The sequence below is a fragment of the Xenopus tropicalis genome, chromosome 7, assembly GCF_000004195.4.
Source record: "Xenopus tropicalis strain Nigerian chromosome 7, UCB_Xtro_10.0, whole genome shotgun sequence".
NCBI lineage: Eukaryota > Metazoa > Chordata > Amphibia > Anura > Pipidae > Xenopus > Xenopus tropicalis.
In genome coordinates, this window is record NC_030683.2 from 120,785,612 (window position 1) to 120,811,476 (window position 25,865).

The following is a 25,865-nucleotide window of genomic DNA, read 5'->3' on the forward strand; positions in this document are numbered from 1 at the left end:
TACAGCAAATGGCAGTAGGAAGCCCAATATTACATGAAAGCTGAACATGACCCATCTCAGTTGTGTTGCTGACTTTGGCCAGATTGACCCAGAAAGTGTATAATCATTGTAGCAAATGGTCGTTCTATTGTCCTCCAGCAGGCGTGTCTGGCGAAATGCAAAGTATGGGGAGCTAAACAAAATGGCCGACCCCCAAATACAAATGCAGATGGCAGATGCATAGCGATTATTCCTGTGTCCTCTGTACCAGACTGGGTGAAAGACTAAACTGTAGCGGTCAAGGCTGATTACTGTGAGAGAGAAAACAGATGCATACATACATACAGAATACAGGGTATTTAAGAGTTTACATAGGAAGGATCCAAATATCCAGACGGGGTGCATTGCCATATACGCTGCAAGGAACGGCATTGTGAAAGTAAAAATGACATTGGCTAAAATAAAATGGAAGAACCAAGTGGTGTTGATGCTCCTGCGCATCCTGAATCTGAGGACCCAGAGGTAAAGGGAGTTCACAACCAGTCCGACCAGCAGAGTCACAAGTAAGGCCACCGTGGCTAATAATTTGCCTGCTGTGATTGATGTGTAGCCCGTTCCAGTAGTCGTGTTCATGTGAGACTCCGGTTCTGCCACCCCAGACATTTCAATCTAGAGGCAGAAGAACATTGTAAAACTGAGGGTATTTGATTTGGAGACAAAGAGAAAAAAATATCAGGAAGTAGTTAACCATAATCTGTGCACTCAGTAACATATCAGAAGACAGGGAATTATAGACCGGTAAATCTGACATAAATTATTCGCCTTTAGCAATTGGCACAGAGGTGTGGAGTAACTTTTGGGCTTAAAGGGGAGGAAGGGCATTTCAATTAACTTTAGCCTCTGCAATTTATTTCTTTACCAATATCATATGATTGTCCTGTTTACCCTACACTGTTCTGCTTCGTAGACTTCTCCACAGTTAACCCAACTACAGCGCAGGCAAACACTTTCGATGTTGGTGTTACCGGCCCTTTAACAGGAAGCTTGTAGCTTAGAATTCACATTTAGCCTGATATACACAGTAGGACACAGTAGTTAGTGTATATTCTGCTTTCCTGTCTGACTAACCTCAACCACCAGGACTTAGTTTGAATGTCAGAATGATTAATATAAGAGGGCACAAATCCAATTATATAAATAAGAGTGAAACATTTTAATAACAATACAAATCTAGACCTACAGCTGTATAATCTGACAGTCATCAACCATATAACACTTTATACCATGGATTATTTAATCTGTAAATAAACGTACCATAGCACCAAAGATCATAATCTGCAGCACTTTTGGGGCAGGGGGCAGAGAGGTAGCTTTTAAGCAATGAGCAGAGCGGTGAGTAAAAGAGAGAAAGACCCAGGGGCTGGTTCCATAATTACAGCACAGTTACACAATTGTAGCAGTTTGAAAGTTTCAGGTACAAAGACATATTTACCCATGATTAAGACTAAGGTAAGGTACTAAAAGGGCATATTTACTAGAGGCCAAGTTTCTTGCATGGTGAGAAATTCTCACTTACAGAACATTTCTCATCTGCAATTTTATTACATATTTTTTTTCACTATCTCCATCTCTTTTTTTTTTTCACAAAAAGAACCTGCAAACACCTAACTTGAATACAAATGGGCCATAAATGTACCCCCTGTGGTGATAACTGTTTCCAGTTGAACCATATTTCTCCTGTCTTTCTTGGGTGTTGTGTGGGAAAATGGGGTTGGAAACATAACAAATAAGACAGTGAGAATCCTCACATTGAGAGAGTTGAAAAACTGTAACACTGATCTTTTATTTGCCAGTCAAAAAAGTGAGAATATGTGTTTACAAAAAAAAAAAATCTGCCCTTTTGTTCCACTAGTAGAAGGCAGAATGGAAAAGTCAATGGATATACAGTAAAAGACATAAAAAACTAAAGACCAATGAAGAAGTCTCAACTTCTAAACAAACCAATTCTCTTGAAACTAGGCAGGTTGTTGGGGCACAGAATGTGTCGGCAGGTACCTATTGGTTCCTGGGCTCATTCATAAACAACTGAAAGCCCTAAGATATTGGAATTATTTTGCAATTCATTATTCCCAGACTCCTACCTTGTAATAAGCTGGAACTCTCAGAATGATGTTCTTGTTACTTCAGTTATGTCTAGTGATGCTTCTTATCTGGTGTTTGTCACTCAGCCCATATACCCATCTGTAGATTAGACTAGAGCAAAATCATCTGTATGGTCAGTTGTACAGATTGGTGCAGCCCTTCTCTCTAACCACACAGACCCCCTCAGAGATAAAGCTGCACGTCCTCTCCACACAGTGTGGCAGGAAAGAAACGCCAAGCCACAGTTCTGTTGCAAAAACATATTTTAATATATGTATGTAATAGAATTTAGCTTTCTTGCACAGGGGTAATGCAACAATTGTAACATTTTAAAGATTTAAAGATGGAGAATGTTGAACCAAACAGATGGAGGCTTGATCTCTGAACATCTAAAAGTGGGAGTAATAATATTCATGTTGTTTTCATTGAGTTATCCAAGTTCAGAAAGAAAAATGTGTCCATCGCCCGTTGACTGGTTAAGGAACAGACATACTGTACATTTACCCCATAGAGAAGCTTAACATTCTCCCAGTTAAACTGGAAAGGGGCAGGGGTAAAAAATGTATAGAATGGTTTAAAGAAACACATAACATCATATTTCTGAAAATAGATGTAGTGGGTATTTGACAGAGGCAATCTTTACTCTCATAGTTACATTAAGTTACATAGGGTTGAAAAAAGACCAAAGTCCATCAAGATGACTATGAAGATTTTCATTCATCCAGGTCATGGTATATCTAGTATAAATAAATCTAAAGCAACTGGACTTGTTAAGTAATCATTGAAGATGTTTCACTACTCATCCGAGCAGTTTCTTCAGTACAAACGTCTTCAATGATTACTTAACAAGTCCAGTTGCTTTAGATTTATTTATACTAGATAAAAGACCATCAAGTTCAACCCATCCAAATAGGTCTGTACCAAATCCAGGATTCAGTTCGGTATTTCAGCCAGGATTCAGACTTTTTCAGCATGATTCAGCCGAATCTATGCTCCTGGCCTAACCAAATCTGAATCCTAAAAATCACATGATGGTTTGTGGTTTATGTGGAACTGACTGCAAGGAAATTGTGGGAACTGCACCTTATTTGAACTTGGCTAGGTAGTACTATTCACCCACTGAGGTCTTATAGTAGATGCCAAACCCATCAGTACAAGTTTAGGAAATGGTAAGAAGCTCTAAAAGGTGGGGTGGTGTGGTCCCCTGTAGGCCACGCATATGGCAAGGACCATTAGTATATCTGAAGTGGATTTTTGGAATCTGCTGCCCTTAGCGGTCATTCCATACCATAAATGATAGGGGAACCAGGATACAAAGAAAGATGCTACAGATATAAACATGATCTTGTAAGGTTTAGTTGATCTGGCCAGGTTTCCCTTCTTCATCCTGAGAGCAATTCTGACATAGCAAACTGTCATTACAGCAAATGGCAGTAGGAAGCCCAATATTAGACGAAAGCTGAACATGACCCATCTCAGTTGTGTTGCTGACTTTTGCAGGACTGACCCAGAAAGTGTATAATCATTGTAGCAAATGGTCGTTCTATTGTCCTCCAGCAGGTGTGTCTGGCGAAATGCAAAGTATAGGGAGCTAAACAAAATGGCTGACCCCCAAATACAAAAGCAGATGGCAGATGCATAGCGATTATTCATGTGTCCTCTGTACCAGACTGGGTGAAACACTAAACTGTAGCGATCAAGGCTGATTACTGTGAGAGAGAAAACAGATGTATACTGTACATACATACAGAAATCAGAGAACTGATTACTTTACATAGGAGGGTTCCAAACGCCCAGTGGGGAAGCATTAACAGATGCACTGCAATGAATGGCATTATGAATGTAAAAAACACATTGGCTAAAATCAAATGGAAAAACCAAGTGGTGTTGATGCTCCTGCGCATCCTGAATCTGAGGACCCAGAGGTAAAGGGAGTTCACAACCAGTCCGACCAGCAGGGCCACAAGTAAGGCCACTGTGGCTAAAACATTGGCTGCCGGGATTGACATGTAGCCCATTCCAGTAGTCGTGTTTGTGTGAAACTCTGGTTCTGTCATCCCAGACGTTTCAAACTATAGGAGGAAAGAAAAATTTAAACGTGTAAACGATATTTTATATGAAAATAAACGGAAAAAAAATCCCAAGAATTCCATTAACCAACAATAATCTCACCATCGTATATCACTTGTCTAAAGCTGACCATACACTAAAAAAGTGATCCCCAACCAGTGGCTCAGGGTAACATTTTGCTCCCCAACCCCTTGGATGTTGCTCTCAGTGCCCCCAAACCAGGGAGTTATTTTTGAATTCCTGACTTGGGGGCAAGTTTTGGTTGAATAAAAACAAGATTTCCTACCAAATAAAGCCCCTGTAAGCTGATAGGGTGCATAGAGGCCCCTAATAGCCAATCACAGCCCTTATTTGGCTCCTCCATTAACTTTTATGGTGCTTGTGTTGCTCCCCAAGTCTTTTTACATTTGACTGTGGCTCACAAGTAATAAAGGTTGGGGATCCCTGCCCTAAAAGATCCACTCATTTGGCAGTGTTGCAGATCTTTCTCCAATACGTCCACCATGAATGGCCAACTTAACTAACTTTGGCCACTTTTGGCACTGGTAGATAAAGGCATCACTGCTAATAAGCTTGTCTAGGACATGGGCAGGATGTCACTTATAGTCTATTTTACTCTTTGCTTGTAGACATGGTATGTCCCCCTACAGGGGCAGAATAGTTATGCGCTGTCCAGGGTACTGGGTAGTCTAGAAAGAGCAGCAACTTTCTTTATATAAACTGTTCCTTTAAGAGAGGTAGCTATCCGAGATAAAAGGGCTTTTTTGAATTCCACTAAAAAAGAGCACCGATCCAAGTTCTAAGGTAAGATATTATAACCAATGGGGGCTGCCTAATACCACGCAGTAATTTTGCTTTTAATTCTCCTTTAACCTCCATATTATAGAACACCACTCTGTTCTTTGGGATGTTAGAGCTCAGCAGCAGCACTGAGGTCTAACACCCCTCTGAATCGTTTAGCCACTAATATTATTGCAGTAGAAAAAAAGATGCTGAGATAACTAAGACAGCATCATAAATGTGTTTTTTTTTCATAACAATGCTCATAAAGCATCGGCCCCTGAGTCTACTGAGGTTTTTGCTGTGCTCGTCCCTAATAACACTTACTCTGATGCATGTAGCACTTAAGGGAAAATAACATTAAGCATGATGTAGACGGAAACATTCAAAAACAATTTGTATTTGGGCTTCATAGTCAAAATAATGAATAGGAGAGGGCCCCAGTCTAAAGATTAGCAATAAAGAATAATTGTAACAACGTCTAGCATTAGAGCCAGCCCAGCATTGGTGCTACATCTCCAGCATACAGAATAACTATGAGCAAAGTCTCTTGTAATTAGGTCTGTAAGGAATGTGTCTCCATATACCTTTGCTCATTCTATACTGTTACCTTATAATCAGTGCAGAATAGCAGAAAGCCCTGGGGGCAATTGCACTGCCCTACCTTGTAACAAACCAGGAGATCCTGGGGTGATGCTTGTGTGGGTATTGCGGTGTGAGGATTTCCTAGTGATCTGGTGCTTCAAGGTAGTTTACACCTTCCTTTATTCTTCAGCCCCGTTACCCCTCTGCAGATAGCATTAGTAGGAGGTATGTTTACTAAGAAAGGGGATAAATATCACCGGTGATGTTGCCTGTTGCAACCAATTAGGTCTTTGCTTTGATTTCTAACTTGTTGGTGACTGTTCAAATCTTATTGCTGATTGGTTGCTATGGGCAACATCACCAGAGATATTTATCTCCAATCTTAGTAAACACGCCCCTAAGGCATGATATTTATTCATTCTGCTGGAAAATGTACAGAACTTTTATGTTTATTGGTGTGAAAACCACAGAGATACTGTTGCACGTCCTATCACACTGTTCAGCAGGAAGGGGCGGTCAATACAAAGTGCTGTTAATAAAATTCAGCCGGCTCTTACCCATAACAACCTGCCTTCAGCTGAACAACATGGAGTCCCTATAGGCGCCCCTTGCACTCCCTTATAGCTGTGCTTAGCTCCAGTGCGTCCATCGTCTCAGCTTGTCTGAATCTCACTTGTTTTGACCAATTAGATATAATCACACTGCTGCACTCAGCTGCAATGACGTTGGGACGGTGGGACTAATGCTGCATTGAGAATAAACAACACTGGACTTGTGGTCGTCATTGAGCTATTATGTAGGAATAATACAACTTATCTAAAATAATGGGAGGGAAAAGAAGGGAAAGACCAAGAGTTGGGGATGGAAAGGGAAGAATAATTAGTGCAATAACCCTTTATTTTCTTAATTTGCGAAGCACATTCAACACATGACTTTTTTGTCTAGCACAACTTTTTTTTAACATAACCATGACTAATTTGACACAACCTCGCCCGTTTTGTTGCTAAAGCGCCTTTTTTGACATGACCATGGCTAATTTTTGATGTGTGACAAAAATTTTTGTGCCAAATTTTCGCTGAAGTTTTGCAAAACAATTCGCCAATGGTGAAATGAGGAAATTCTCTGCAAATCCATGCCTGGCAACAAAAATTCATCAACTCATCACAAAAAAGATCGGGGTAAGGCCATAATAGACGGGCAGGGGAAGATTGGGGTAAACTGGGAAAGGGTTTGGGGAGCTTCAGAGGTTGGGAAACAAAGGAAAATGGGTGTATATATAATACTAAACTAATGGTCGTGTAAGAAGTTTTAAAAAAAGTTAAAAGGTAATTTGTACGTAATGTATGTTTTTTACCTTTAGATTGTAGCAGAGAGTTTTGTAAAAGGGGTATTGTTGTGATTTTTATGGGGCACTTTTATTTCTAAAGGACACTGTTACACAGCAAATAATTCCCTCTGCAATTTAACCTTTTATTCTTGAACCAACAAATGTATTTTTAGTTGTAATATTGGTGTGTAGGCGCCATCTCAGTGCATTGTGCCTGAGTCTGAGCTTTCAGCCAGTGCTACACATTAGAACTGCTTTCAGCTAACCTATTGTTTCTCCTACTCCCATGTAACTAGGGGAGTCCCAAGCCGGACTTGGATTTCTTACTATTGAGTGCTATTCTGATACCTACTGGGAGCTGCTATCTTGCTCCCTCCTTCCCATTGTTCTGCTGATTGGCTGCTGGGGGGGAGGGGGGATATCACTCCTACTTGCAGCACAGCAGTAAAGTGTGCCTGTGTCTGAGCTTTCAGAAGGAGCCAGCACTACACATTAGAACTGCTTTCAGCTAAACTATTGTTTCTCCTACTCCCATGTAACTGGAGGAGTCCCAAGCGGGACTTGGATTTCTTACTGTTGAGTGCTATTCTGATACCTACTGGGAGCTGCTATCTTGCTCCCTTCCCATTGTTCTGCTGATTGGCTGCTGGGGGTGAGGGGGGTGATATCACTCCAACTTGCAGCGCAGCAGTAAAGTGTGACTGAAGTTTATCAGAGCACAGGTCACATGGCTGAGGCACCCTGGGAAATGAAGAATATGGCTAGCCCCATGGGAAAAACAGATTACAATGCAGGATTCTGCTGGAGAAGCTCTATTAACTGATGGGTTTTGACATGTTTTCCCATGACAGTATTCCTTTAATGTAAAAGAGTGCTATTACTACAAGTCACCACCAGAGGCAGTGGGAGAAAAGGAGTCTTCCTTGGAAAATTCAAGAAACGATGGGGGGGCCAAAGGATATAAAAGGAAAACACTGGTCCCAAAGGAAACTGTCAAATTAGACATCTTGTGACATAACTCATCCTAGGGATGAGAGGCACAGAGGACAGCTAGAAAGGCAAGCCTGTGCCCCACCAGAAGTAAGAAAGGGTTAGTACCCCTGCCAGGTACCCCACAAGTGGAAGGTTGGTAGAGAAAGGATCCAGGTGTGCATGAAACCTAATGCCTGGGAAAGTGTTTGGAGGGTCCCAGTAAAGATCAACTGGCCAAGCCGGTACCATTGGGTTAGGCCCATAAAAGAGGGTGTGTGAGTCCCCCTGAGGGAAGGTACTGGAGGCTGAATAATAACGTAGTTAATGGCGAGAACTGGAGGTACCATGCTGCTTATAACAAAATGCATTGGTCAGCCACCATGTTATTCATGGACCAGTGCAGAGCTACAGCAGTGTATAGAGGCCAGATAGGGTTCTCTGGTGGATTACTGGGGATACTAAGGGACAACAGTGTTGCTTTAATGGAGAAGCAAAGTAATTTGGGCATTTTACTGCTAATAGACTCAGGCCCCAGGAATGAAGGGTTTTTCTGAGAGAGGAATCTGTTAGGGTTCCTGACCGCTCACTGCAAATGTAGGGACCGGTGGGCGCTCTCCTGCCAGGACAGAGACGTATATACGGGAACAAGAAGGACGCAACCACCAAGGCAGCTCAAACTTGTTCAGTTTATTTCTGCGTGCTCATAGCGTTTATAGCCTTTTGTGTATGTGCAAATACAAAGGACTGTATTATAACAAATAGAAAGAGACCCCCACAACTTCAAGGACGACCAACGCAGTAACGCGAGGAGTACACAGGAGTATGGGATGCGTCCGTGAGCAGATAAGATAAAGTTGATTTTTATAACATGTAACTTGCAAGGTGCAAGCCGTGCTAGGGTGCTATTTGGGAAAAACAACTATTATGGGATGTCAAGCCTTGCAGTTAGCAGTTACAAAATAGAGATACGTTGTAAAATGTAGTATAATATGCTAAGCCTCAGAGTATATGAATATATGATTTCATGTTGAAACCTCGGATACCAAAGTACATGTATTCACAAAAGGAGGCAAGAAATTCTGTGTTTCTTTTGATAGAGGACTCTGTGAGTGCTTATGGCTGCAATTACATAGACCTTTCTGATAAAGCTTACCATAATTACCCTATAATTCGGGACTACTGCTCTCCCTTTGGTTTAATCCTTAATGGGGAAATAAAGGCAACCCACTAAATTCATTTACAATCTTTTAGAACATATATGTCAAACACAAGGCCCGGGGGCCAAATCCGGCACTCCTGGCTGTTTTATGTGGCCCTTGGTGAGTGTGTCTGACCATCCAGCCTGATCAATTTCCATTTTCCTCACATAGTAACTAAGACTAAGGGGTATATTTATCATGCTGTGTAAAAAGTGGAGTAAAGCATTACCAGTAATGTTGCCCAAGGCATCCAATCAGTAATCAGATTTCAACAGTAGCAAAGCATCTATTGGCTGCTATGAGCAACATCACCGGTAATGTCTTACTCCACTTTTTACACATTGTGATAAATATACCCCTTAATATCCTACTAAGTATATTAATAAAAAATTCAGCCCGCAACTTAGCCTGTGTTTTAGATTTCGGCCCCCTTATGTGATTGAGTTTGACACCCCTGTTTTAGAATATGAGATACTGTATACTGTATGTATGCACACTCTGCAGGAAGGACTGAGTGGCGCCAAACCCAACTATACAGAAACGCATTTTGATGCAAGTATCTTTAATGAAAGTGGTTTATGTGGAACTGACTGCAAGGAAATTGTGGGAACTGCACCTGCGGACATACGTGAGCCCTTGGAACTTGGCTAGGTAGCACTATTCAGGAAATCCAAAAAAACACAAAAGCAGGCACTCCGGAATTAGATGAAAGAATTCAGCAGTAGCTCAGAAAATGAAGTAAAATCAAAGTAATTTATTTAACTAACGCATAATGCTACAAGCCTTACGCATTTTGTACCTGTCTAAGCTTTGATTGTCACCTCAACATGTTGTGATTGGTTGATTTTTCTTGTACAGCCATTGGCTAATTTTGCTTTAAATACTTGTTGTCTGTGATTTCTCATTTAGCCTATGATTAAGTACCATATAGGTACGAAACGCGTAAGGCTTGTAGCATTGTGTGTTAGATTTTACTTCATTTTCTGAGCTACTGCTGAATTATTTCATTTAATTCCGGAGTGCCTGCTTTCGTGTATTTTCGATTTCCTGAAAAGCTCCCTCAAGCTGAAGGTCTGAGGCATGAGCACCCGGGCCCATCTATACAATGGGTGAGGTTTCAACAAACTTTGGCTTATGAGCATATGTTTCTTTTATATTAACTAGGTAGTACTATTGACCTACTGAGGTCTTATAGTAGGTGCCAAACCCAGCAGTAAGAAGCTCTAAAAGAAGCTCTAAAAGCTGTGTTGCTGTGGTCCCCTGAAGAGTCTAAACCATAGCTGGGAGGGGCAGCCAAAAAGCTAGTTGGGATTAGATCTGGGGAGCTTGTACATTCCACAGGAGCATAATTATCTTCACAACTAGTCGAAATGTATTTGCAGTCAGTTTGATGAAGTGTTTGCGGTAGATTGGGTTGCCTGGTACGTTGGTTTGCATTCATTCCATCACATCAGTAAATCTACATCCACATTTACTGTATTTCTTCAAGTGGCTCCTCCCTCGTTCCTATCTTTGAAGCAGAGCTGGGAGGGGCCTCTGGTTTTAACTCAAAACTTCTGTTGAATGAGTTGAACGTTTCATTAAATACCGACTCAATGAGCAACAGTACAGACTTCTGTATTGTTTTCTTGAAGTTCTCTGCAATAAAGAGATATAATAGTGGAGTAAAGCAATAACTCATGCAGGACACGCATATGGCAAGGGCCATTAGTATATTCGAAGTGGATTCATCGATTCTGCCGATCATTCCATACCATAAAGGATAGGGGAGCCAGGATACAAAGAAAGATGCTACAGTAATAAACATGACCTTGTAAGATTTAGTTGATCTGGCCAGGTTTCCCTTCTTCATCCTGAGAGCAATTCTGACATAGCAAACTGTCATTACAGCAAATGGCAGTGGGAAGCTCAATATTACATGAAAGCTGAACATGACCCATTTCAGTTGTGTTGCTGACTTTGGCCAGATTGACATGGAAAGTATATAATCAATGCATATGGAAGTTTTATTGTCTTCCAGCAGGTGTGTCTGGCTAAATGCTAAATATGGGAAGTTAAACAAAATGGCCACCCCCCAAATACAAATGCAGATGGCAGATGCATAGCGATTATTCATGTGTCCTCTGTACCAGACTGGGTGAAAGACTAAACTGTAGCGATCAAGGCTGATTACTGTGAAAAGGAAAACACATGTATACGTACATACATTAAGTAGATAATCGGTTAATTTACACAGGAGGTCTCCAAACGGCCAGTGGGGAAACATTAGCAAAGACACTGCAAAGAAAGGCATTGTGAATGTAGAAAGGAAATAGGATAAAATTAAATGGAGGAACCAAGTGGTGTTGATGCTCCTGCGCATCCTGAATCTGAGGACCCAGAGGTAAAGGGAATTCACAACCAGTCCGACCAGCAGGGCCACAAATAAGAACACTGAAGCTAAAACCATGGCTGCTGGGATTGATGTGTAGCCCATTCCAGTAGTTGCGTTCGTGTTAAATTCCGCTTCTTTCACCCCAGACATTTCAAACTAGAAAAACAAAAATTAAAACATGTAAAAGATATTTTATATAAAAATAAACAGAAAAAAATCCCATCACTAGACTAAAGGAGGCCATACACTAAAAAGTTGGCTTATTTGGCGATGTCATGGATCTTTCCCCAATATGCCCACTGTGAGTGGCCAACTTAACTACAGTAACTTTGGCCAAAGAGTGGCAACTTTTGGCACTGGTAGAGAAAGGCACCACTGCTAATAAGCTTGTCTAGGACATGGGCAGAATGTCACTTATAGTCTATTTTACTCTTTGCTTGTAGACATGGTATGTCCCCCTACTGATACATTGTAGGCAGAATAGTTATGCGCTGTGCAGGGTACTGGGTAGGCTAGAAGTACCAGCTGGTACAAGTGCATGGCTTTATGAAGGACAGGTCATGAGGTGAGTAAGAAGCTGAACAGTGGGGGGGGGGGGGCAGTAGATATAATCTATTTGGATTTTGCCAAAGCATTTGATAACATTCTCCCCCACCTCAGTGGGGTCCCTCAGGGTTCTGTACTGGGTCCACTTTTGTTTAACTTGTTCATAAATGACTTAGGGGAGGGTATTATAAGTAATGTATCAGTGTTTGCAGATGGCACAAAACTCTGCAGACCAGTCAATTCTATCCAGGATGTGACATCCCTGCAGCAGGATCTTGACCAACTGGCAATCTGGGCAGCTAAGTGGCAGATGAGATTTAATGTGGATAAATTAAAATTTGCAGCCACTTATACCCTTAATGGGACTGCACTAGGCAAATCCATAATGGAGAAGGACCTTGGAGTCCTTGTAGATATTAAACTTGGCTGTAGCAAGCAATGCCAGGCAGCAGCTGCAAGGGCAAACAGGGTTTTGAGCTGTATTAAAAGGGGTATAGATTCACGGGAGGAGGGGGTTATTCTTCCCCTTTACAGAGCGCTGGTAAGGCCCCATCTAGAATATGCTGTTCAGTTTTGGTCTCCAGTGCTCAAACGGGACATTATTGAGTTAGAGAGGGTCTAACCAATGGAGGCTGGCTAACACCACCCAGTGATTATGCCTTTCTTTCTCCTTTGACCTCCAGAATTCAATTATGTTCTATGGGATGTTAGAGCTCAGCAGTAGCTCGAGGTTTAACACCCCTCTGAATTATGAAGCCACTAATATTACTACAATGGAAAGAAATAAACTTGAGTAACTGACAGTATTATTATTGGTTTTTTTTTAGTCGTAAAAATGTTCATAAAGCATCGGCCCCTGAGTCTACTGAGGTTTTAGCACCTTCATAAATGTCTTGCTGAGAGTCACTGTGCTCATTGTAACATTAAAGGAACAGTGTAAAAATGAACAACCCCAACCCTGACAGTCTAACCTCATAGTTTAACCCTTCCATCCCCTTTACCAGTTTAGTTGCAGTCTCTGCACTCTCTCCAGCTCATTAATATCCTTCTTAAGGACTGGAGCCCAAAACTGCCCCCCATACTCACGGTGAGGCCTTACCAGGGACCTATAAAGGGGCAAAATTATGTTTTCATCCCTTGAGTCAATGCCCTTTTTATACAAGACAGCACTTTATTTGCTTTAGTAGCCACAGAATGACACTGCCTGGAATTAGACAACTTGTGATCTACAAAAACCCCCAGATCCTTCTCCATTAAGGAAACCCCCCAACACACTACCATTCAGTAGATAGTTCACGTTTATATTATTTCTACCAAAGGGCATAACTTTGCACTTATCCACATTGAACCTCATTTCCCAGTTTGCTGCCCAGTTTCCCAGTTTAGCCAAATCGCTCTGCAAAGCGGCACATCCTGCATGGAACTTATAGTTTTGCACAATTTAGTGTCATCAGCAAAAATAGAAACAGTACTGTCTATGCCCACCTCCAGGTCATTAATAAACAAGTTAAAAAGCAAAGGCCCAAGGACTGACCCCTGCGGTACTCCACTAACCACACTGGCCCAATTAGAAAATGTTCCATTTACCAAAACTCTGTGTAATCTATCCTTCCGCCAGTTCTCTATCCAATTACAAATATTATGTTCCAGGCTAATATTGCGCTGCCCTACCTTGTAACAAACCAGGAGATCCAGGGGTGATGCTTGTGTTATTGCAGTGTGAGGATTTCCTAGTGATCTGGTGCTTCAAGGTAGTTTCCTTCCTTTATTCTTCAGCCCCGTTACCCCTCTGCATGGGCATGATATGTATGCCTTCTTCTGGGAAATGTTCAGAACTTACATGTTTATGAATATGTGGAAATGTGGCAACTCAAACCACAGAGATATTGCTACACATCCTGCCACACAGTTTAGTAGGAAGGGGCAGTTTGCTTTAAGGTAATTACATAGCTGATAGGGTTGTTTAATTGAATTCCTGAGCCTTTGCGGCAATTATTATTTGGAGTAGTAGTAGTAAAATTAACTAGGGATGCACCGAACGCATTTTTTTGGGTTCGGCTGAACCCCTGAACCCACCCAGGATTTGCCCGAATCCCAAACCAAATCCGAATCCTAAATAGCATATGCTGATTAGGATCGGAAGGGGTTAAAAACCGCTGTGCGCGGCGACAATCCTTAAAAAAAGCCGCAATTGGGTGCGTCTCTAGTATTAACATGTATTTAGAAAATGCCAACATACTCTGGCGCATTGTACAATAAATGGGTGTATCATTAAAAATACAAAAAAACTCCAAAACTACCAATAACTAATACAAGAGGTAAAGAGGGCTCTGCCCAAAAGAGCTTACAATCTAAAAGCATGTTCTGAAGATTTTTTTTTTTTTTTTGTTATTTCCCTTCTTCTTCTGGCTCTTTCCAGCTTTCAAATGGGGGTCACTGACCCCGGCAGCCAAAAAACTATTGTTCTGTGAGGTTACAATTTTATTGAAACCTTGTAAGATAAATATATATATGTGTGTGTGTAACCTAACCCCTATTTGGCTGTAAAAACAGGCAGCGCCAGCTAGAATGGGTTAAGATCATGGGGTACATAGGACTCTATCCTTCAGATGGGCTTTCGCTAAGTAGAAATATCCTGGGGTGTAGTGTAACTACAACTCACTGATGATGTGTGTAGAGTAAAATAGCAAATAATGGACCCCAGAAGGTTCTTGATATTGAACAAATAATAACTTGGTTTATTGTCAAAGACAATTAGTGCACAGGGTAAGTTCATACCCACAAATGCGGATAATGATAGTAGCACTCTGAGGACAGCAAGAGAGGATGCCACCGGTTTATCCGACCTCTTTTCGAGTCTGGGCAGGGTAAAGGCACCTGGTCAGCTCTGCACCACTGTGGAGGGCAGTCTAGATCGATACCTCAGTCATCAGGTTGAATACCTTTAACTTTAAAGAGTCCTATAGCCAACTATGGATCAGGGTTTAGGTATTAGCCTGTATCCTGCGTCTTAACCGTGGCCCTAGGCTAAGGCAACATTGCCTGTAGGGAAGAATACTTCCAGCTAACCTCCTGGTTGGAGCCAGAAACTGCTCTTGCTTCCTTATCCTACACTACCTCACTTTCCTAGAAAGTGCTCTACTGAGTGTAACTGTCTAACTGGTCCCCATTCACGGGGTTCCTGTCCCCCGACTTCTCCAGAGTATAGATGGGTACTCTAGGGTTGAAATGGCTTTACTGGGGCCCTGTTGATCCCAGGCTCTGTGGACCTTCCCCCTGAGACACAAAGGCAGCCAAAAAGGAAGACCCACCCCTTTGCTAAACAGTTTGTTAACAGCATAAACTAGGAAGTAGTAGGGTTTAAAGCCATAGGGGCATGTTAACCCTATGGGTCCCTACATATAGTAACGCATGATGAACTTGGACCCTTGTGAAGTCACTTTTGGGCCCCATGTGTATCTGTTTTCCATTGGCTCCCACAGCAGAATAGAGAGTGTGCAGTCAGGGTCCAAACTGACTTGAGAGACACTGCTGTCAGTAACCAGAGCTTATGCTGTTTCTCCTATACAGTACCCAAAATGCCATACATATATAATAGAAGGTTTTTTTATTCTAAGGGACAAGAATCCCTAAACTTGGTGTCGTGATCTACTTGGGTAGTCACAATGGTATCATTGTTCTTTGTGATAGGCAGGATCAAGATACCCACTTGTGCACATATAAGATGAAACTGGGACTAGTTTTTCACTTCATCAGAGAGGAGAGAAAACCCTTGGTAGAAAGGCTCCTGTGAATAATAAAATAAGGTGGGGACCGTGTAAGGAAAGAATAGCTAAGGATTGGACCTAGGACGGGGCATTGTAGTAACACTGTATCAGTAGGACAAGGTGGATGAGCTGCTTTATGCTCCTCTAACGACTGATAGTGGCAGTAGCATCATGGTGAGAGACAAAGCAGTACAACCTACAAAAATAGGAGAAGATGGTGAAAGTGCCAAGAATATAATGCTAGCCAAAAAAGCCCAACTGGGACGAGGTTTGAAGTGAGTGCTTATTTTGTATTCAGCGTATTCCTGTAGCCCCAACTTAAATCAGTTAATTACTTGTTGTCCTAGATATTCAGGTATTGTAGCATGATAGCTGATAAGAAAGGCACTAGCCCCATCTGTATCCCTATATATTCTAATGCTGCTAATATCAATCTCTTCTCTGTTGTTGTTACCCCTTATCTCTGACTCTACGTACAGTATTGGGCACTTACATACCACAGTTCTTGGAGGAAGACTAACCACACAGCAGACACCTTGAATGGCAGCCGCTGTTGCTACTTAGCAATTCATTGTTATGAACCTTATTATTGCTTCTAAAGCAAACACAGCCCCTACGGGTGGGCGATATCGGGGAGCGTGTAGGCTGGGGCCTAACGATCAAATTATATTGGCGGCAATGGGGGCAGTCGGTTCGGGAACCGCATAAACGAGCCGATGTGGTCCCCGATCCGACTGAATTTTCTAACCTGGGCGATCGATATCTGGCCAATTTCAGGGCAGATATCAGTCGGGCAGGCCCCTCGTTTCTGCCCCTACACAGGCGATAAGCTGTCCAAAGGACCAATATCATCAGCTACAATCACCCCGTGTATGGGGACCTTTAGTGCCTTTTATTACATACGGGGGGGGGGGGGGTTAGAGTTCTATGTCTTGTTACAGCTGTGGAATTACAAAAATGTAGGCATATTTAGAAAGCTTAGCTCATCCTGACAAAATATATTGTTTTCTAACTGCTTCCAGTTGAACTATGTTTCTCCCGTCCTTCTTGGAAAATCTGCCCATTTGTTCCACTTGATTAGAAGGCAGAATGGAAAGGCCAATGGATATACAGTAAAAGACATAAAAAACTAAAGACCAATGAAGACCAATGAATTGAGACTCAACTTCTAAACAAACCAATTGTCTTTTCACTAGGCAGTTTGTGGGGGCACAGAATGGGTTGACATGTACCTATTGGTTCCTGGGCTCACCATTCTAAAGGTCCCCATACATGGGCCGATTGTAGCTGCCTTAGACCAATTCACTAGGCACACACCTCTTCCATTTCTTACCCCTAATTCAAGACCCAGGAGAATGCAGGAGAAGTCTGCATACCCAACTCATCATTGGATTTCTGCACGAACTCTCTGGTGGCTGGGGGGATTTTTTATTTTTTCTAAAAAGAGAAAATGTATTATATAGGAACCCCTGGACCACCCCCTAAAAGCTGCTGCCCCAGGCACAGGCCCTCGGGTGCCTATATATAAATAAGCCACTACCCTCACATAATCTAGGGTTCAATTGCAGAATGGGAGAGCAGACCCATACACAAGTACAGGTCTTGTGGAGAAAACCAGAAGGGGAGAAACCATAGGCAATGTTAAGGTGCCCAAACACCTTCAGATCCGCTCGCTTGGTGATGTCGCCAAGCGAGTGGATCTTCTCCCGATATCCACCACCTACGGGTGGGCCATATCGGGAGAATCCAGGCTAATTCAGTCGTTTTTCCCTAGGGCCAAATGATTGAATTATAACGACGGGTATAGGCAAAGTCGGTCTGGGGACTGCATCAACGAGCCGATGTGGTCCCCGATCCAACTTGATTTTTTAACCTGCCCAATTGATTGGGTCGATTTCAGACCAGATATCGGTCGGGCAGGCCTGTTGGTAGTCCCCATACACGTGCCGATTAGCTGCTGATGTTGGTCCCTTAGACCTAGAATCGGCCCGTGTATGGGGACCTTTAGTTTGGGGGATAGAAATGATATATTGTATAGAGCTTTATTGGGCTGTAAGAGTGCAGTTTCCTATCAAGCATTGCCTTTTGTTCAAGATGTAAGGTTTTGATAGCCCCTGGCTCCATCCACGGTGAGATTGGTGGGCCCTGGCCCTTGTGGGCCCCGCTGACCCCCTGCTGTTGCTCCCCCACTGCCCTCCCCCATCGTAGTGAAGTATTAGGTGGGTTGGGTAAACAGGCAGTTGGGGGCCCCTGAAGGGGGTGTGGGAGCCCCTGTGGGCCTCTCACCCCCAGTCTGACCCTGGTTTCATCACAGGCATCCATAGCAATATTTTGTTATTTTTTTGGCAGATGATTCTGGTTATGGTTGCATGCATCAAAAATATTGCCAAGCTTGTGTTGCAGTGCGTGTAATAAAAGTAAACAATGTAGTTGCATAGTTGCACAAAAGCCATTATACTCTATAGCACGCATGTTATGAAATGCTGCAAAAAAGTAACAAATGGAGTAAAGTGAAATATTTTGCTGCCAATTTATATGGAGGATTTGCAGAATGTCTATGAAGATTCTCATTCAGCCAGGTCATGATATACCGTATTTAGTAGAATTAAGTCTCCCTTTCCCTTTAAAACTCCCAATTAAGCAGAAAACATACATACAGCCTTCCTGACCACTTCTTCCTCTCTGTCTTTTGCTTTGCACGCTACTTCTTAGAAATTGGAGTTACAAAAATGTCAAAAGAAAATAACGGAGGTTTTCTGTATGTCTGACTCTGGGAACAAGAGGAAGCATCAAAATGCTGTTTAGCAATGTTCTATTTTTATTTTAAATAATAGTAAGTATATATCTGTAACCTTGTTATGGGCTAAGGGGGCCCAGCCTGAAGGCCAGTTAGGGGGGGATTTGGGGTGAGTGCTTATTTGTGCCCTGGGTACCCCTGGAACTATAGCAGGGTGACTGTTACCCCAATGTTTCTATATATCTGTAACCTTGTTATGGGCTAAGGGGGCCCAGCCTGAAGGCCAGTTAGGGGGGGATTTGGGGTGAGTGCTTATTTGTGCCCTGGGTACCCCTGGAACTATAGCAGGGTGACTGTTACCCCAATATTTCTATATATCTGTAACCTTGTTATGGGCTAAGGGGGCCCAGCCTGAAGGCCAGTTAGGGGGGGATTTGGGGTGAGTGCTTATTTGTGCCCTGGGTACCCCTGGAACTATAGCGGGGTGACTGTTACCCCAATATTTCTATATATCTGTAACCTTGTTATGGGCTAAGGGGGCCCAGCCTGAAGGCCAGTTAGGGGGGATTTGGGGTGAGTGCTTATTTGTGCCCTGGGTACCCCTGGAACTATAGCAGGGTGACTGTTACCCCAATGTTTCTATATATCTGTAACCTTGTTATGGGCTAAGGGGGCCCAGCCTGAAGGCCAGTTAGGGGGGGATTTGGGGTGAGTGCTTATTTGTGCCCTGGGTACCCCTGGAACTATAGCAGGGTGACTGTTACCCCAATGTTTCTATATATCTGTAACCTTGTTATGGGCTAAGGGGGCCCAGCCTGAAGGCCAGTTAGGGGGGGATTTGGGGTGAGTGCTTATTTGTGCCCTGGGTACCCCTGGAACTATAGCAGGGTGACTGTTACCCCAATGTTTCTATATATCTGTAACCTTGTTATGGGCTAAGGGGGCCCAGGGGGGGAAATTCAGAATTTATCTATATATTCCTATTAGTGCTTGGTTGCCATTTTCAGAATTTAGGGCAATAGGCACCCCTCAGTGATTTTCACTTCCTTGCCAGATATCTGTTACAATTCCAAGCCAGGGGCACAGGGGATCTGAATGTTGGCAGGCGAGTCCATGTTGTGTTTGCTGTTAATAAAACCTTAATTACACGCTGAATATTCTGCATCCTATTGATTGGAATAACAGGCTGAGCTGATGCCCAGGCACACATCACACGAGATCATATTTAGCATAACAGAAGGTCGGATTTTCATTATTCATTAGACCTTTAGGTTAAGTTATTATAAAAGGAAGAAAATAATCACATAAAAGTGATATATTTTATTTAGTGATCTGCCCTCGCTTGCAATCAGCATTGCGTTATTCTATATATCATTGCGGCACATAACTATTCTATATAAATGATAATATGACATTCTTTCCCATTAGGTTGGTTTCTCAGTCATTTATGCAAGTACATCAAGGGGTTAATATTCAGACATGGCTGTTTATTTGCTTTACAAAACAAATAAAGGATTTACTATAGAACAGCCTAAATGCAAAAACCCATCAATAGTTAAAGCACTAGTGGTAAAATAACAATCAAAAAGTCATTGGCCAATGATTAAGTGCACGAAATGCGTTAGGCTGCTCCTTCTGTCCTAATAAATGACGTGTATTTTACCACCACTGCTTTAATTATTGATGGTTTTTTAGGCAGTTCTACTGAGTGGGGATTCATTGCAAATAGTACTATCTATTATACATTTTCCTAAAAGACTTTACTATTTATTAACTGCGCCAATTTTGAAGCAGAGCTTATACGTCGTCTATAATTTTTTGTCACTTACTATAACACTTTCTCCAATAACAATAGTCTGTAGATTTGGAGCAAGGTGCAGAGGTGTCAGGATCAAGGCAGCCATAGGAAGGGGGTCAGTGCACTGCTCTCTTTGCCTTGGGGTTCCTTGAGGAGCACAAACAGCGTTTAGGGCAGATGTTATGGGGCAAAATGAAAAGAAGGTGCTTTGCATCAGGTTTTACCCTGTGATTCGTTTTCCCATAGTCGCCCGAAGTTGCCTCTCAAGGAAACTTCGGGCGACTTTGGGAAAATGAAGCATCGCGTTTGGCATCCTACTGGCAATTTACATTCTTGCCAGTGGGATGGCACTGCAGGGAGATTAGTCGCCCATGGTAACGAAGATTTTCTTGGGGCGACTAATTTCCCCATGTGCCACTGTCCTAAAGGAGAAGGAGAGGTAAAAACTAAGTAAGCTTAATGAGAAAGGTCTATGTAAATACAGCCATAAGCACTCATAGAAATGCTGCACTCTATCAAAAAAAAAAAAAAACAGGATTTCTTGTCTTCTTTTGTGTAATCATGTTCTTTGGTATCAGACTTCCTCTCCTGTAGCACTCCTTCAGGGTTGGGGCACGAGTCTGCGCAGCTCTCTCCTCTCTTCTTCTTTTTGCTCCCCCTCCCATAAGATTTCATAAGAATTCACTCTACTCCCATCAAAATGTGTGATCTGAGCTACCAGCAGCTAGAGCTACAGCAGGAAGCTACTGAGACCAAGCTAAAATGGCAGCTACTATCTTAAGCAAACAGAGGGAGCTTCTAGGGCTGTTTACTCAGGTATGGTAATGCTTTCTGCTGAATGAATATAGTGTTCTAGGTTGCACTAATGTGGCTACTCTATTGCTACAAAATTCACCAATGCGGAAATCTGCAGTGAATCCATGCCTGGCAAAAAAATAAATTCACTCATCACTTATCTTGAAAACTTGAGTCTGTACTCAATAACATGCTCCCCACTCATCCCTGATGCACATTTTGCTTTCATCTGACATCTCCCTTCCCATCAGATCAGTTGCAATTACACACGGGGGCCTCAATCTCTGCAGCTGGTATCCACGCCCATTCTGAACTTTGGGCACAGATACCAGAGGCCAAAGCTCAAACCAGAGAGCTCTCTAACTGCTCATTGCCTACAGCCCCAGGCAGCTTTGATGCTAAATGACACGAGGGCCATTTACAATAGCAGCAAATCAGCAATTCATTTTGAACAGTTTATGGCAAGTTGGAAGATGAAAGTAGAGGCCTGATTGGTTGCTACAGGTTACTGCACTTGTGCAATTAAGCACCTATATCCGGAAATCAGCCCTAATGCTAGGCATACAGTCCTCATTTTATCTTACTTAATGCTAAATAGAGAGGAAAACTCACAGACATGCCTGGGGTGTGCGAGACTCTTATTACAATAAATAACTGATCGCATTGGTGAAGGGCAAAGCAATTTATTCAATTTACCAAGAGGACCTATCCTTGACTGGTTTGTTCAATTGTGTTCTCTCTTAACTAATCATTTTCATTTAATCTCTGGGACACAATGACATCTGCAAGGTGCAAGTTGCCCCGATGGTTCATTGTACCAACCACTTGTTATTTGCGTGCCCTTAGTAACTTGTTCAGGGAATCCCTGCAGCACAGGGTTAATGGTGGTCAAACTCTAAGGGGCACATTTACTAAAACTCTTTAATTTCTTATCTTTTGAAATTTTCAAACTCGACTAAACTCATTTCCTCCAATGTTAAAAAAATTTGAGAAAAAGTCGCAAAAAAAATCTAAATTTTTTTAGTTGTTGCTCTGAAACTCAACTTTTTAGAATTGTTGCACAAAAAATAGCATCAAAAATCTCAAAACTAGTGATGAGCGAATCTGTCCCGTTTTACTTCGCCATAAAATTCGCAAAATAGCAAGAAAATTTGTGAAACGGCAAAAAATTCACAAAACGCCCGCATCTATTTTTTGCCACCCACGGTTTTTTTTTTTTATGCGGCTGCGCCCATTTTGACCTGACCGCGCCCATTTTGACGCATCTATTTTTTTAATGACAAATTTTCACTGAAGTTTCGTGAAACAATTCGCCAATGACGAAATGCGGAAATTCGCTGCAAATCCATGCCTGGCTCATCACTACTCAAAACTCTAAAGTTTTGAGACAAAAGAAGGATCTTCCAGGAAAGTGATTTCTACATGAAGTCGGCAAGTTTTAGATAGTTCTACTGATGGGAGAATCATTTCGGCAGGCGTGGATTCACAGCGAAATTCCACATTTTGCCATCTGTGAATTTTTTCGCGAAACGCGTTGCTGCGGAAAAATTTGCACTCGTGTCAAAATAAGTTGCGCTCGCATGTCAAATTGGGCGCAGTCACATAAAATTGGGCACATTCGGTGTCAAAAAAGTCATGTTTCGCTAATTTCTCTCCGTTTCCCTAATATTCTGCCAAAGCGTAACGGGACAGATTTGCTCATCACTAATGACCGCTGAAAAGCCTCACATTTAGTCATTTACTTACCACAGACACAGTGTGCAGATTGCAATTCTGAGCACAATTACCATGTGTTTTACCCACATTGCAACATTTTTTTCCTAGAATTCTTGTGTACAGCAGGGGGGGGGGGGTTGCGCCTGCTGCAGCTGTAGTTGTGTTTGCAATTCGTCATGAATTGGAGGCAATTACACTCAAAACTCCAAAAGATGTCACTTCCACCACTGTTGGAACCCTGGGGCTCCCCCCTGGTTTTGAGGTGGCAGTAGCTCCATGGTTCCCCTGTTTCAATAGGTGCAACCGCACTTGATTTGTAACTGGTGGAATTGAGAGGGCAGTGGCACGGAGATAAAAAAAAAAAAAAACTGGGATGAACTACCAACTGAAAATGGTCTACCAAAGTAAATTCAATTTTTAACCAGAAGAGTTGACTTTTTCTCCAAGGTTTCAGGGGCATTTGGTAACTGGGCACTCCCACAGGAATGCACTGGGGGTTGGGGGGAGGTAGGAGTCAGCTTGTGAGTATGGACCTGACCAGGAATATAATGACAATTACTTTTTATGGGAACCTAGTAGAGAAATGGTACTATATTCATTGATCATGGTTTTTCCTACTGATTCCATACTCACCAAAGGTGTCTTGATAAGAACTCTAACCCATCACCCCCTTGTGGGCTTTCACTCCCCCCAGGGCTGGAACTAGGGGTAGGCAGAGTAGGTACCTGCCTAGGGCGCAACAGAGTAGGGGGCACTAGGCACATACCTCCTCAGCTCTCTGTCTACCCCTAGCTCCGGCCAGCAATGCGACGAATCAGCCCGCCACTTGTCAGCCCTCCTTCTTTCCACTCCTCACCTTGCTGCAGGGGGAAGAGTTGGGGCGATCCAGGGCGGGGCATGTGCCACCACATGGCATGGCTCTTATCAGTCAGTAATCACCAGGGCTTTGAGCAGGGCATCACAGGTTGTGACCCCAGTACATCTGGTTGGTTCCAGACCGCGCATCACAGGTTGTGACCCCAGTACATCTGGTTGGTTCCAGACCGTGCATCACAGGTTGTGACCCCAGTACATCTGGCTGGTTCCAGACCGCGCATCACAGATTGTGACCCCCAGTACATCTGGTTGGTTCCAGACCGTGCATCACAGGTTGTGACCCCAGTACATCTGGTTGGTTCCAGACTGTGCATCACAGGTTGTGACCCCAGTACATCTGGCTGGTTCCAGACCGCGCATCACAGGTTGTGACCGCAGTACATCTGGTTGGTTCCAGACCGCGCATCACAGATTGTGACCCCAGTACATCTGGTTGGTTCCAGACCACGCATCACAGGTTGTGACCCCAGTACATCTGGTTTGTTCCAGACCGCGCATCACAGGTTGTGAACCCAGTACATCTGGATGGTTCCAGACCTTAGTGAACTGTTAGTTTCTGGTGTTTCCATCACCAGCAGACTACAGTAAATTATGACTAGCTTACTGTGCCAGTTAACTCTTACATGGCCTATATTATCACCTTGGTCATGAGTGCTGGTCAAAACAAGGAACATAAAAGGCTGAAAGAATCATTATGTATAAATATAAATACAGGTCCGGTCCTTTGTGCATTGCGGTTAGCACCCATAGCTGACGTCTCATGGTGGTGCCCCTGGGATCTCCATCACCCTTGTTGAGTTCACTTCCCTACCACAATATTCCCCTCTTTATGGAAACAACAAAATGACTAAATTCCAGTACTGCATGTTGATTATAGCAGAACATATATCTTTATCATTACTGCTTTTTATTACCTCGGAGTACCTTTTATTGATTCTCTTCCAGGCCCAGTGGAGGAGATCTAGCTAGGGAAGAAAGAGCGTCTGTATAGCCAATAGCAGAAATACATTAGTGGCGCATCATTAATTCTCAGTTCACTTGCATGTGATGACTTTGGCAAACTGTTATCAGATTAAGAAAACACATCTTTCTTTCACTCATGACAAGCATTCGGGGCTTAGGAAAATCTGACTGGTATTAAACAGCCAAACGTTGACTCGTTAAATCTATTACATTGAAATAAAAACAAAAGGGAAAGCAAAGAAACAAAATAAGCAGAAAACACAAAGCCAAAACCCAAGAGGCCCAATATTCCGCCCTTAGCCTAATGGTAGAAATATCAAGATTCAAAAATAGAGATAGGCACTTGCAAGGAACTACTCAGGCCAATGTAAATAAAAATGTGAAATGTCTATTGACAAAACATGCTTAAAGAAGCCTGACGCGTTTCCCACAATAAGCACTTATCATTGGCTATCGCAGAAGGAAATTCGTCAAATTGTTTTGACAATAAATATTTCAAATTTGGTCAATTTAGGCCATAGGGGTTTCTTCTATGTGTCTATAACTTTCTTGTGTTACCAAGGTAATAATCACCAAAATACAATAATATTAAAATAAAAAAAGGTATTTACATTTTTGCCAGTCTCTAGGAGTCAAAACGAGAGATAGAAAGGGGAAAAAAAGAGAGTTTTTTCTAGTGATGAGCAAATATTTTCACCAGACATGGATTTGCAGCAAATCTCTGTATTTTGCCATTGGCAAATTGTTTCATGAAACTTCTGCAAAAATTTGCCGTGGAAAATTGGCACAGTTGCATCAAATTGCCTGTGGTTGCGTTAAAACGGGTGCAATCTCTTCAAAATATGTGCGGGTGCGTCAAAAAAAGTTGCATGCATCCAACGCGCTTCACAAATTTTTCCTTTTGTTTCGCTAATTTTTCAGCAAAGTGAAACAGGACAGATTCTCGCCCATAACTAATTCCTTCTAATTCATAAATTGATTGGCTTGAGTTGAAATTTGTATCAGTGATGGCAAATAATAAATTTTATTGTGTTGCACATTGAGATGCATTGAGTTAACCCAAGCTTGAGTAACTTTATGGGGCAGATCTGAGAAAATTTAAACTTGAGAAAATTGTGGCACAATATTTTTGAATTTGAAAATTTTGTGAGTGTATATTTATTAGATTTTTTCAATTGATAAATTAATTACAAATCTATTTTATCTCAATATTTTTGGCATGTTTTTCGGATAAAGGTT

General features: G+C 42.3%; 2 protein-coding genes and 1 pseudogene across 3 annotated transcripts in view; 1 reads left to right on the top strand and 2 right to left on the bottom strand.

The window, feature by feature from the left end:
* The window catches only part of LOC108648060 (chemokine-like receptor 1), a 164,593-nt gene that overhangs the window by 135,574 nt on the left and 3,154 nt on the right, over positions 1 to 25,865 (top strand). The window lies entirely within an intron of this gene.
* LOC116412388 lies at positions 3,301 to 4,178 on the bottom strand (annotated as a pseudogene).
* On the bottom strand, positions 9,543 to 13,814 carry LOC116412271 (probable G-protein coupled receptor 33). The gene is made up of 2 exons (XM_031906137.1): positions 13,646 to 13,814; positions 9,543 to 11,584 (listed from the first exon to the last, which is right to left on the bottom strand). The coding sequence occupies exon 2, from the start codon at positions 11,576 to 11,578 to the stop codon at positions 10,526 to 10,528; it is 1,053 nt and encodes a 350-aa protein (XP_031761997.1). The 5' UTR covers positions 11,579 to 11,584; positions 13,646 to 13,814; the 3' UTR covers positions 9,543 to 10,525.